Below are 13,533 nucleotides of genomic sequence, written 5' to 3' on the forward strand. Positions count from 1 at the left end.
CCACGAGACGCAGACCACAGAAACCCACGTGTGCTCTGCTCCCTGCCTCGCTCCTACACAAACTCCACACCAGCACCTGCTTCAGAATTCTTTAAGTCAGCATCTTTAAGACCGCAAAAACAGACATGAAAGAAACAATAAAAAGACAGATTTCTTTACACAGATTTAAGCCAATAATTTTTAGCAAAATGATACAAAACTGTCTTAACCAAGTAGAAGATCGGTAGTTACAGTAGACTCGGCAGGGACACGGGTGCGCCACCACGGAGGGGACTGAAAGGCTCTTGGATGGGAGTTTGATTCTCTCTGCAACCGTCTCACTGCTTTCTTCCCAGCCCCGCTAGAACCGAGTTCATGGGGGCTCAGTGCAGCCCCGGCGATGGCAGCGCTTGGAGTCTGTCCGGTTGGGTTTGTGTTTTGTTTCCCCCATGGGCGTCGCTGGGTGGGTGGCCTGGAGAGCTCCCGGTGTTAACATTTCGGTTCTAGACCGGGGGCGTGTCACTAGTAACAGAGTAGATCAGCCATGCATTGTCTGCCCTCAGCAAAAAGGAGAGTTCTCATCGGTGCACGACAGACTGCAGACCACTGGACGCCACCCGACCGGGAATCTGTCGGAGCCAAAGCACAGGAGAAGGTCAGCGTGAGGCCAGAGGAGTGGAGCCGGTCAGGCTTGAGCACAAAACACCAGTGACAGCGCCCGGGGAGGAGGAGGGACAGATGCCGCCTAGCCCTTTGGACATGTGCCCCCAGCCACTCTGGAAGGTCCCTTGAGGCCAGGACACGTGCAGCAGAAAGAGTGACAGGAAGACGGGGAAGGAAGAAGAGCCATGCAGGCAAGGAGGCCGCGGGGCCGTGAGCTCATGATCAGTCAGACCGGACGGAGTCCAAGCGGGCAAGAGATGCCCAGCGCCCCCTTCCTAGAGAGTAGCCTGGTGTTCCGAAATAGAGGACCAGGCCCCGAGTGGGCACTGGGACTCCACTTGGGGGAAGATGTGAAAAGCACTTCCCATCAAGATGTCCCCCAAGAGTGCAGTCACGTTACAACTACAGCCGGTCTGCCCTGCGGTGCCGAGTGGACAGAAGCTGCAAGCCCTCAGCTGGGAGGAGCCACAAGAGTCGCCACCGAGAGGGGAGCTGGGCTTGGGAGGCCCAGCCATGCACCAATGGCAGGGAGCAGGCGGCTGTGGCTGATGGGTTAATACAGACGAGAGCGTGGACAAGATGCTGGGCAGAGACCAAGTTCAAAAAGAAAAGCAAACGAGGAGGACAGAAATCAATGCTAAAGGAAGAGAGATGACAAAGCCAGGACAGCAGAGACCATCAGGAGTGTCTCACGCAGCGAGAGCGCAAGAGCCCCCACCAAGCGTGGCCCCCACAGCCAGCACAATACAATACACGTCCAGCGACCAACCTGGGGCCACAAGGCCCCGAGCCTTCTGGGGCCACTGGAGCCGAGACCGGGCTCCTGCTCTCCATGCCAGCTCCTGACTAGAGACCACGGCAAGGGCCAAAGGCCAACAGAAAGGATTCTGGGGTCACCCCAGACTGCACTAGAGCCCACTGTAGCTGCTCTAGAATCCACGTAAGGAGACGACCTGGGCCGGGCCCTGGCTCTACCTGGGGCACCTGGCATGCAAGCCCGACCCCCTGCGTGCTCCCTCAGGCCGGCGAGTGGGCGGCAGCTCCCACCCGGCCCGGCGCCTGCCGAGGAGCCCCGCCGTGAGCACACTCACCCAGTGCTGCCTTCCGACGGGGAGACGTGCAGCTACTTGCCGTGATGTTCGAAAGGAATGCTATTCTGAGGTGGGGGGAAAAGACAGCTGTTGGTAAGGGTTCCACTGGCTGGACCAGCACGTAAGGCCCTCCTGTTTCCACAGTGCTGCCTTGCCTCAACCAGGTCCAGGACCCCTGGCTGGGACTGCTCGAGGGGATCCCGGGACCACACAAGGAACTGGGTCCCACCTTTCCAGAGTGGCCCCTGAATACGTGGCCGCTGCTCCTAGAGGATGGATCCATCAGGGAGGCCAATGAGGGAGATCCTTCCCAACTCCTCAAGCAGTAAGAGAACTGGATGCCCAGACAGCAGCCCCTCCACAGGGTCTTGGCATCAGGGGCTCCTGAGGCTTGTGCTCGGGAGGTGGAGAGGACACCACTTCCCCGTGACACAAGGACTGACACACGGAGAAGGACAGGGCTGCGGATCTCACTTGGAGCCAGAATTAAAACAAGCCAGGCCACCCAAAGGAAAAACTGGCACCATGGGTCAGTATTACGTTCTATTAACAGCACTGGATGAAGAAGACACTTCTCACAAAGAGAAACATCACACACAGGTTCAGCCACCAGAAGCCTTTCAGTCTCCATGACACTCCAGCAACATAGGCCAGATTTGCAGGCTGGGGTCGGGGATGTGGGGACTGCAGTCCCTGGAGAAGGACAAGGGGATGAGGAGTGGTGACTAGGGCAAGGGACCTGTGTGTCACGTCCTCCCACCCCCAGCTGGAGAGGGTCAGCAGGGCCGTCCCCCAGGCAGGCAGGGAGCTCTAGGCACTTGTATGCTGACGATGAGCTACCTCCTTGGCCTGGGTACACGGGCGCAGGATGCAACCTCCCCTTGCGGAAGAGGAAGCTGGTAAGAGGAGGCCGCGGTCTGTGCACACGTGGCGCTGCCCCCTGGATCACTGTGTCACTGGCCCTATTCCTGATTGCATCTTTTGGCAGGCGTTGGGGGGTGGGGGGTGTGAATGGAGGCCAGTCATAAAAGTTGGAGCAACTGTGATCACACCCTTGGTGGACAGCAGTCTTTCAGAGTCTCTTAAGGAAGAGCGCCTGGGGGATGATCAGGAAAACCTGAAGGAGAGAGCTGTCCAGCTGCCCTCAACATGAAGATCATAAGGAAACTCCCAGGGTAACTAGGGTGCTTCTTTTGGAAGGGACACACACAAAATGAATCTCTTCAGAGACCAGCCCCCCTACCCCACTGTTCAGGCCCGCTTCTTTGTAGGGAAAGCAGAGAGAACCAGAGGGCGAAAACATGCAATTGTGATGGAAAGACTTTATAGGAAAGGTCCTGAAGCTATGTGTTGTCAACGTTCAGGGGTCATGGGCTGAATGAAGATGGACACAAGGTGGTGAAGAGGCTGGATTAAAACCCATAACTGCCTGGCACTCTCAGGACTCTCAGCCTCTTCCACTTCCCTCAATGATACTCAAAGCAAAACACGTTTTCTTGTGTTAAAAAAAAAAAAGAAGTTAGCCTGCCCCTTCCTCGGTCCTTGCTGGCTGAGGTGTTCTGGAGCCCTCTACCAGGCCCTCCTGGCCAGGCATGGTGAACACCTCCAGGGACCTGCTCCCTACTGCTAGCTCATGCATTCCAGGGGTTGTGGGAAGAAGCCTGTTAAGCCCCTTCTGTGCCCTGTGGTGACAGAGGACAATTGTGGGGCTGGGAGCCCTAAGAGGCCCAATCTCATTACTGACCCACTGAGCTGCACAATTTGAACTACCTGCATCTTCAGTCTCTTAGAGAAAGTTACCATATAAGAAAAACCCATTTCTAGTAGACTTGTTAGTAAATTACTACTAAATTTGGCAGAAACATTATTTCACTTGATTAAAGTGTTCCTGGGCACACCTTGTTCGGTTGCCACAAGACCGGCTGGATGCCACAGGACTGAGGTTCTGGGAGTTCTCACAAAATGCTTGACCCACCAAATACACCAACATTGTACGCCCACAGCCCAGAAAGCACCAAGGAGGGCAGGACGCAAAGTGTAAACATGAGGCATAGTGGTGAAGCACAGGGCCGCTGCCCCAGCACGCGGCCGGGACCTGGGCTTCGGACGTTCCTCAACCCGCCACCTGCCCACTGAGTAGACACCAGGGGGTAGTCCCAGTCCCCACAGGACACTGGCTGAAGCAGGAGAAATGGTCCACTTCAGTTGTTCCTGACCCGTACGCCCCTACTGCCCTGACTTCAGGAGGAGACCCTGAAGCGACTTGAGGAAAAACGTCCGCATGTGGGCAAAGAGCTGCTCTGCTGAGGGAGGCACGGTAGCAAGCACAGAAGGACAGCAAGGAAAGCCACAGTGGGAAGAGGACATGGAGGAAAGGGGCCTGGGATCAGGCCCTGCACCTCTGAGCACACTTGCCTTGCCAGACAGAAGACAAACATCAGAAGGGGCACCAGAAGACAGGAACCCTCGCCCCGAAGCACACTGCCAAGCACTGGGATCTAGAAGGCCTCTGCCCATAAACTAAACAGTGATGGCCGGCAATACGCCACCCCTGCCACCCCCCGTGCCCCCGGCACTCTGCTGGGGGAACACCTGGTCAACAAGATCGAGGACAGAGTCTCTAAGGCTGTGGATGTGCCCACAACAAATGGTGTGAGCAGGCCGGAAGCACCAGCCTGCACAGGGAAGATGGCCAAGGCTCCAAGGCTGCCCGGGGCTGGGAGCCACGTGGAGGGCAGCAGGAGGGAGAAGGCCCCGTGGCACGTCCCAGCCCAGCACAGCCTGAGGGGAGGGGAGTAGAGCCCTCACCCCACATAGCTCATCAAGGAGGCTCTCAACCAAGGGGCCAAGCTGCATCAAGGGGTACAACGTTACCCCATCAGTTAAAACACCCCAATATGGGAAGAAAGGGAAGGAAGGAAAGAAGGAATGATTATGAAACTATGACCTCACTTTGCTTGGAGCCCATTAAGACCAGACCAAACATGGAGAAGTCAGAGGTCTGCAGCACCAGGCCTGGGCGAGCTCGGGTGCTGGCCCACGGGGCGCGTACCTGTGAGGTGGACATGCGGGAGGTATCTTGCCGGCCCGTGAGGTCGGATGAGGAGATGTTGACTGGGGCACCGCGGTGCAGCCGCATACTCACTTTCCGCTCTCTTTCCATGCCGGACACGGGCCTAGGAGAGGTGTTCGCTGGAGGAGAGGGAGACAGGGCAAGCGTGAGGCCTCGGAATGCAGCCCCACACTCCAGCACAGGGTCTCTCCTTGAAAACCACGTCTAACAAGCACCCTCAGCTGCCTCAGTTTCAGGCACAGGACAGCTTACTGCACCCTAAGGTTAGGCCGGTACCACGGGCTCATCCCTGGGAGGTAAAGCACCAGGAGTCTAGTGGGAGGCTGGCTGGGGCCTCTGCCTACAATGCCTGTCTCAACAGGCAAGGAAGAGGCTAAATGTTGTGTCATGAGAACAAGAGGCAAAGCAACCGAGCTCACAGGGAACACAATCCTTCAACAGGCCCACTTCTGAGAAATAGATATTCTGAAAGGCACTATCCCAGGTGGTTCCCCGGTGTGTCTAATTTCGGAAGTAAGAAATGAACAGAACGAGGATGCGCACGCTTCACCCACGAGGCACACCGCCCAGACCCCATGAGATCACACACTGGAGTGTCCAGAGCAAGCGACACACAAAATAGAACCCTGCTGCCTGCAGTGCAGGGACCACTCACCAGTGTGTGAGGTAGGGGTGAGGGGGGTGGGAGGAGCCACCTCCTGTGTCCCCCTCAGCCGGCCCGAGGCCGTGGAAGGGAGGCCGCGGGTGGCTGGATTTCGGGAGTGTCTCAACCGCTCCTCTCGGTCCCGGCGTTCCCGCTCAGCATCGTCAGCTGCCCGGCTGGCTCCCTATGGAGGAAAGAGGGCAACACCAGAACTGAACTGAGTTTGGTAAAAAACCACCTGAGGCCCTTGGCCACCACTCGAAAAAACACGGGGGCATGTGCAACAGTCCCCCTGTAGTCTGCAGCCTCTGACAAGTCAGGCGTTCCTCCCTCCAGGGGCACACTTGACCCATCCCACGACCGAGGGGGAGTGGAACCGGGCTTGTCTTCTTTCCCAGCAGGGGAAATCTCCACCCAGTCGCCTTCTCACTCCTCAGAACCCAACCATCAACAGCACCTGGCGGCCCTCTTCTCTGCGATTATTCACGTGGGGACGGGAACCAGCCGAGGTCAGAGGCGGCCCAACGTGCCGACAGCCGGGGGAAGGCGCCCATGTGACATGCAGATCAGCTGAAGGGTCAACCAGAGCCCAGACGCCTGGCTCGGGCCCATGTCCTGCTGGTGTGCATGAGACGAGGCTGGCAGCCAGGCTCATCCCGGGTGGGGAGGCAGTGGGCACCACCTCAGCTAAACTAGCTGCTCCCAGAACAGCTAGTCGACACTTTCAGTGAGTATCAAACCAGAAGCACAGGGACACTGGATTTTAAGTGGTGATGCCAGGGTACCTGTCCTAGGAAAGGTTATGTCCTAATCACCAGCGCCGTAAGGCAAGAGTCTGCAAACTGCAGCCCATGGGCCAAATGCAGCCACACTCATTCGTGCAAATAGTTTTCTTGGCACAGTCATGCCTGCTCACTGACGCACTGCTTTGGCGGCTCTCCAGTTACACACAACACAGAGTCGAGCGGTCACAATGCCATACAGATGGCAGAGAGAAAACCATTTATTGTCTGGCCCTTTATACAAGAGGTTTGCCGAATCCCTGTGAGGGGTGACGATGTAAGAACAAAAAAATCTGTTACAGTGGCTCTGACAGGAAGTGCACCCTGATGTGCAGACTCCAAGGAACCTGCAACACCGCCCCCAAAGGTTGTCCTTCGAAGGCCATCCTAATAAAGAGGTCTGGCAGGATGGCACGGGCCAGGTCCAGGGCAGGCAGGCTCTGTGGGCTGGCCCCAGCTTGAGGAGGCTGCAGTTATCTGCCCCGACCTGGTCCGTGTGAGCACCCATGCACCCATGAGGCCATGGGATAAGGGTTCCTGTTTTGCACTCTGAGGAGGAGGTTCTGTTCCTCCATCAGATTTTGTTACCTTAGAAACATGCCAATTTTTGTTTTAAGCTCATAGAACACATTTTTAATGAAAGAGGAAGTGCAAATTAAAACAAAAAACTGGGATTCTGGCTGTAGTGTCAAAGATTAAACAAACTCCTACAACAAACTCAGAGACAGGTGGCCTGTTTTAGAGGAAACAAATTGAAGTCCAAGCTCCCATCCCATCCCACCCCGAGTCCCGACAATGCGCATGCACATAAACACAGGCTCATATTTAATGAACAAACTGGGTGAAAAAGGAAATCAAATGTAAAGTCTAGCTCCTCACAAGGCCAAACGGAGACCTAACACACAGCACCTCCCAGGCCACTCAACCCCTGGGAGGCTGGGCCTCGGCACAGCCAGGTGAGGGGAGGAGGGGAAAGTCTTCACCCCACCCGGTGGGAGTCACATCCCCTTGACAAGGAATTCACAGACCAGCGCAGTCACAGCATCCTGAGGACCGCAGAGTTCAAATGCGAGCCCCGGTCTGGGCAGACCTGCACTGGGGACTCCGTCGTGGCACTGAGGCGCCTCTTGGCTTGCCCTCTGGCATTTTGCTTCTCAGAACCCCTTGTGCTCCCCATGTGGCAGCCATGCCTCCTGAAGCCCCACCCCGTACAGCTCCCAGAAAGGGATGGCAGCATCTGGCAGCCTTCTGCTGACAGGCAAGCCCCTTTCAAGCTGAGTGGTCAGTGAGCTGGGGGCACACTTACAAATTTGAGCATGTTCCAGTCGAACACGTAGTCATAGGAGAAACCCTGGCGATGGAACAAGTTCCTGAAGAGCTGTCTCAGGTATGAGTAGTCAGGCTTATCATCAAAACGCAAGGAACGGCAGAAATTTAGGTACGTGGCGAATTCAGCTGTAAACACCAGAAGACTCAGAGGTAACCAGCAGTATTCCTGACTGAGAGCCAGAATGGTGTCTGTCCACAGAACCCTTGACCACCCACAGCCAGAGAGAGAGGCTGTGAAAGCTGGAGCCTGATACATCAGGCATGCTTTGAGGAAAGAGGGTAAGATTGAGCACCACAGAGTGTAACAGTTTCACCTGAGACATTTATCCCAGGAAAAGTCTCACAAAAACAAAAGGAAAACTCCCTGAGTTGTGGCTCAGGAAGGCAGAGAAGCACTAGGGACAGAGGCTGTGGCCACTCGAAGGGCAGGTCACCTTAGTTAGTTCAGCTCCCTAACTGTGCAGGACGCTGAGGGGGCTTTGGACAGCCAGCCTCTGGAGGGCTTCCCTGGTCCTTCCAGACCTCACAGGGCCCTGCCCTCCCACAGAACTACAGCTGGCCCGCTGTCTGCCAGACACTCACAAGGGTAGCCTTTGCACAACACCTCGATGGGAGTGGACATCTTCTTCTCACTGATCCTCTCATACTTCTGCCTCTTGGTAGCAGCCTTCAGGCCCTGCCAGGGCAGTGAGCCCAGGTTGAAGTACATGAGCACATAGCCCAGAGACTCCAGGTCATCCCTTCGAGATTGTTCTGGATAGAGAGGAGAGCAGGTCAGGGCAGCATGCCTGAGCATGCACAGCAACACCCCACAGATGCTGCCTGGGGATAAACTCAGAGCCTCAGAGAAGGACACTTGGAGTCTTTGCTTCTGCAGAAGCAACCCTGCTGTGCTGTTAGGAGATGCACTGCCAGCCATTATGAAGCCCCAGCACATGCTGTCCCCCACGCCTCACAAGGTCTGCAGGCCCAGATGCCAGCCTTTGCTATGAAGGTTTGATGCTAGCCTCCATACCCAATGTGCCACAACCAACCCGCAGGGCCCCCAAGAGGCTGCAGGACAGCCAGGGCGGGAGGGCTCACCGATGCCAAGGTGTGTGTTGATGGAGGCATACCGCGCCGTCCCAGTGAGGTTCTTGTTCTCGCGGTAGGGGATGTGCTGGTGGGTGCGGGCATCCCGGTACTTCTTAGCCAGCCCGAAGTCAATGATGTAGACCAGGTTGCCCTTCTTACCCAGCCCCATGAGGAAGTTGTCCGGCTTCACATCTCGGTGGATGAAGTTCTTCGAGTGTATGTATTCAATACGACTAATCTGCAGGTGGAGAAGCAGGGGTGACAGGTTGAACCCAAGGCTGCAGCCTGGCAGAAGGAACCAAGGGAACCCTGGCCCACTTGCAAACACCCCCTTCCCTCCACAGGTCACCATCTCTTGCACAGTTAACAAGCTTCTGTTTTTCCCGTATGCACGCATGGCACAAAAAGGAAGCGAACAACCCTGAAGGCCTCATTAGATTGATGAATCAAACCAAGCCTGTGCTTAGCATGTGGGCTGCCCTTCAGTGGAGAAAAATGAAGTCTTACCATTTGGTCAGCAAGGAGTAGGACGGTTTTGAGACTGAACTTCCTAGAGCAAAAGTTGAAGAGGTCTTCCAGGCTGGGTCCCAACAGTTCCATCACCATGACGTTGTAGTCCCCCTCAGCCCCGCACCACCGGATGGTGGGGATGCCCACTGCAAGAGAGAGTGCGTCAGTCCCCCTCCTGTGCATCTGCACTGAGGATGCCAGTGCCTGGGATGCTGATGGGGGGTGGCTGGGCACGAGCAGTGAGAAGTGACATGCGGAGAGGCTGGAAGGCCAATTTCACAGTGGGGATGGAGTGAGGGGCTCAGGCGGGAAGAGCCTCGCTGGCTCCCACAACCGGGTCCCAGTCTCCCTAGGACTGACATCCTGCACCAGTGTGGTAAAGGTGTCACAGCTAATGACCCAATGCTGATACACTGTCATTAACTAAAGTGTATACTACTCAGGCTTCCTCAGGTTTAACCTCATGCCCTCTGGCTGCTCCAGGACCTGTCCCAAGATCACATGACGAGTAGTCGTCATGTCTCCTTCAGCTGCTCTTGGCCAGGAGGGTCTCTCAGACTTTCCTGGTCTGAACGACCCGGACGGTTTGGAGGAGGGCTGGGCAGTGATGCAGACTGTCCCCTCTGCTGGCCTGTCTGATGTTTTTCTCGTTATTAGTCTGGGCTTGTGGGTTTGGAGAGGAAGACCACAGAGGGGAAGTGCCCTTCTCATCACGTCCCGCCAGGGCTGTGCTGTCAACATGACTCCTCACCATGGCTGTACCCTTGGTCCCCTGGCTGAGGTGTATCTGTCATGTGTCTCCACTGGGGAGTTTCTCTTTCTTCCCCTACCCATGCCGTTCTCCCTGTGGAGATGTCACCACACGTGGCCCACACTTAAGAGGGGTTTTGGGCCCCATTCCCAGAGGACAGAGCATTCACATATATGACTTGGAATGCTTCCACACAGATGTGTGTCTTCTCACTTATTCGCTATTTTTCCCATCAGTATGAGCCCACGTGTGTCTGTGTCACATTTTGGTCTGTACTCCAGCACTCTATCACTTATTCTGTTGCTCCAAGCATCCTGGCCTTGCATGCTTCTCAGCGAGCAGCTTCTGGGGCCCTCTAACACCCCATCCCTGCAGGCTGTTTGAGTACTACATTCCTTTCTGGCACTATAAGATGCTAAATACTTTTGATTTTGATATCAACAGGGCAACTTTTCATTTTTAAAATTAAATATTTAAAAAATACATTTTACACGTGACATGAGAACAAACTTAACAAAGTCCATAGGTTATAAGGCATAATGTGACAACAGCTTGTGGCCTACCATGAACACAGAAGCTCAATAGGCCCCAAGCACAAGAACCATAAAGAACACAACACTGACATACGCGACAGTCCGATTGCTCACTAGTGATAAACAGAACACCTTGAACGCAGCCAGAGGAAAAAGCAGAGTGGAGGAACATCTTCCAAGAACTGAGAAAAGAACTGACAATCTGCCGAAAAAACCTCAGCAGAGACAAAATGAAGATATTTTCAGATATAAAAGGGTGATGAATCAATCACCAGCACTGTGACACGTTACAGGATGTCCTTCAGGCAGGAGGCAAGCGATGCCACATGAAGTGTGGGGCTACAGAGGAATGAAAAGCACTGGAAACAACAACATAAGTACATAAAAATTATTTAAATTTAAAAAGTATGACTGTTTATGGGACTTCCTTGGTAGCACAGTGGTTAAGAATCTGCCTGCCAATGCAGGGGACACAGGTTCTATCCCTGCTCCAGGAAGGTTCCACCTGCCATGCAGCAACTAAGCCCGCATGCCACGACCATTGAGCCCATGCTCCAGGGTCCAGAGTCGCAACTCCTGAGCCTGTATGCCACAACTCCTGAAGCTCAAGTGCCCTGGAACCCTGCGCCGTAACTACTGAGCCCAGAATTCTGTAACCGCTACTGACACCTATATGCTTAGAGCCTGTGCTCCACAACAAGAGAAGCACCACAATGAGAAGCCCACGCAAGGCAATGAAGAGTAGCTCCCGCTCACCTCGACTAGAGAAAGCCCACGCAAAGCAACAGACCCAGAGCAGCAGAAAATAAAAAATTAAGACATGACTGCTTAAACAAAAATAACAATGCACTGCAGCGTTTACAACATGCAAATAAAACACACGACACTATCACACAGGCAGGCAGGCAGCAGTCCACGAGGTCAGGTTTCTCTGCATCCTGCTAGAGGTGACAGACCCTAACTGAACCACCAGAGTGACACCACAAAGATAGTGAAAAAATTCAACAGAGGAGGCCATCACAAGAAAAATAATTTAGAAATGTTAAAAAAAAAAACCCACAAAAAATTTAATTCAAAATAAGGTTAAAAAGGAAGGAAACTGAAGCAAAGACCAGATGACACAAAAATAACAGCAAAGCCAATCCTGTCATTAATCACACTGAATGTAAACACCACAGGGAAGGCACACTTTCTCAGATTAGATGGAAAAGAAAGGATCCACACCAAACACTCTTCAGGTATAACTAGGTCACAAGGAGGACTGTGCACCACACCAACATCAGAGGAGAAGGGCTGTGTCAGCATCAGACATGGTAGACTTGCGCAGAAGAGTGTTTCCAGGGATATTATCAGTCATCTCACAGTGATAAAGGCATCAACTGATCAAGAAAACATATATTCTAAGTGTTCACACAGCTAACAACAGAGCTTCCAAAATACATGAAGCAATACTACAAGGAAAGAGACAAATCCACAACCTGACTAGAGATGTCAATCACCCCTCACAGCAGCAGAACAAGCTTTTTTCCCCCCAGGTATCACAGGGCATTTATCAAGACACATCACATTCTTGTCAGAAAACAAGCTTCAATAAAGTTACAAGGATTCAAGTTATACAACATATTTTCTCAGAAAACAGTGGAATTCATTTAGAAATAAATAACATGGAGAAGGCAATGGCACCCCACTCCAGTACTCTTGCCTGGAAAATCCCATGGATGGAGGAGCCTGGTAGGCTGCAGTCCGTGGGGTCACTAAGAGTCAGACACAAATGAGCGACTTCACTTTCACTTTTCACTTTCACGCATTGGAGAAGGAAATGGCAACCCACTCCAGTGTTCTTGCCTGGAGAATCCCAGGGACGGGGGAGCCTGATGGGCTGCCATCTATGGGGTCGCATAGTCGGACATGACTGAAGCGACTTAGCAGCAGCAGCAGCAGGTAGAGTGAAAATTGTCTATATATCCCAATAATTCACATTATTACTTCATGAATGTGCATTAGGAAAATCATTGCCAAATAAACTCTTACAGCATATCAATTCAAAAGACAAATAGCCCTTGTTGTTTAATCCATACTTATCTCTCTCTCCTCATCTATATAAGAAAAATTCATTGAGTGGAAAATCGATCCAGTTCTCTGCACATTTATTAAAAGAGAAAGTGTATTGAAATTACAACTTAGTGGGCATAACACTGTTAGATTGTATGAAACACTATAATATTTGAATATAAAAGATTATTCCGATGTTAAAAGTATGCTGTTAACAGGACAAGTCTCATTTAATGAACCAGAGTATGCATATCTTTTTTTTTCCTTGTGCTATACTGTTATGGTTCCATTTATTTCTATCTTCTGGGCACTAAAAATTTATTACATGAAGGTTTTTCATGTAGAGATATTGGTAAGGAATAAATTTGGTTTGTAACTACTAATAAAAAGTTGATGCCAAAAAAAAAAAAAAAAAGAATTAACAGTTCTATGGAAAAAAATCCTCAAATATCTGGAAGCTAAATAATACAGTTCAAAATAATTTATGGATCAAGAAAGAAATCAAAAGGGGAATTAGCATTTTGAACTACAGGAAAAAGAAAACTCATCAGGATTTGAAATGTTGCTATGGTAGGCGAAAACTTTATAGCCACTAAATGCCTATACTATAGAAAACACATCAATGATCTCAGCTTCCACCTTAAGAAAGCAAGTTAAACCCTAAGCAATCAGAAGTGAAATAAAAGATCACAGCAGAAACTAATGAAACAGAAAACTGAGAAACAAGAGAAAATGACTGAGACCAAAGCTGGTCCTTTGAGCAGACTGTTGATAAATCTCTAATGAGACTGATCAGGGAAAAACCAGAGAAGACACCAATTACCAACAGCAACAACGAGGGACTTCCCTGGAGGTTCACTGGTTAGCACTCTGTGCTTTCACTGTTGAGGGGCCAGGTTCTATTCCTGGTCCGGGACCTAAGATCTCACAAGCTGCATGGCACAACCAAAAACAAAACAAAATGAAAAACAAACACAACAAAACACGCAGGAATGAGAGACAACATCACTAGATTCAGGCTTCCCACGCAGCTCAATGGTAAAGATTCCACCT

At 52.2% G+C, this 13,533-nt stretch overlaps 1 protein-coding gene across 3 annotated transcripts in view; it reads right to left on the reverse strand.

Annotated features, from left to right (window-relative positions):
• The window catches only part of CSNK1D (casein kinase 1 delta), a 37,171-nt gene that overhangs the window by 5,153 nt on the left and 18,485 nt on the right, over positions 1 to 13,533 (reverse strand). Inside the window, exons 3-10 of one of the 3 annotated variants that reach the window (XM_055575443.1) lie at positions 9,142 to 9,290; positions 8,644 to 8,872; positions 8,143 to 8,313; positions 7,538 to 7,686; positions 5,462 to 5,633; positions 4,786 to 4,925; positions 1,734 to 1,798; positions 139 to 608 (exon numbers count right to left, since the gene is read on the reverse strand). In XM_055575443.1, the coding sequence (XP_055431418.1) occupies positions 1,766 to 1,798; positions 4,786 to 4,925; positions 5,462 to 5,633; positions 7,538 to 7,686; positions 8,143 to 8,313; positions 8,644 to 8,872; positions 9,142 to 9,290 (1,043 nt within the window). In that variant the 3' untranslated portion in view covers positions 139 to 608; positions 1,734 to 1,765. Of the gene's footprint in view, positions 1 to 138; positions 609 to 1,733; positions 1,799 to 4,785; positions 4,926 to 5,461; positions 5,634 to 7,537; positions 7,687 to 8,142; positions 8,314 to 8,643; positions 8,873 to 9,141; positions 9,291 to 13,533 lie in introns of those variants that run through there. The other 2 variants (XM_055575442.1, XM_055575441.1) reach the window with 2 other exon arrangements.

The sequence above is a fragment of the Bubalus kerabau genome, chromosome 4 (assembly GCF_029407905.1).
Source record: "Bubalus kerabau isolate K-KA32 ecotype Philippines breed swamp buffalo chromosome 4, PCC_UOA_SB_1v2, whole genome shotgun sequence".
NCBI classification, from domain to species: Eukaryota; Metazoa; Chordata; class Mammalia; order Artiodactyla; family Bovidae; genus Bubalus; species Bubalus kerabau.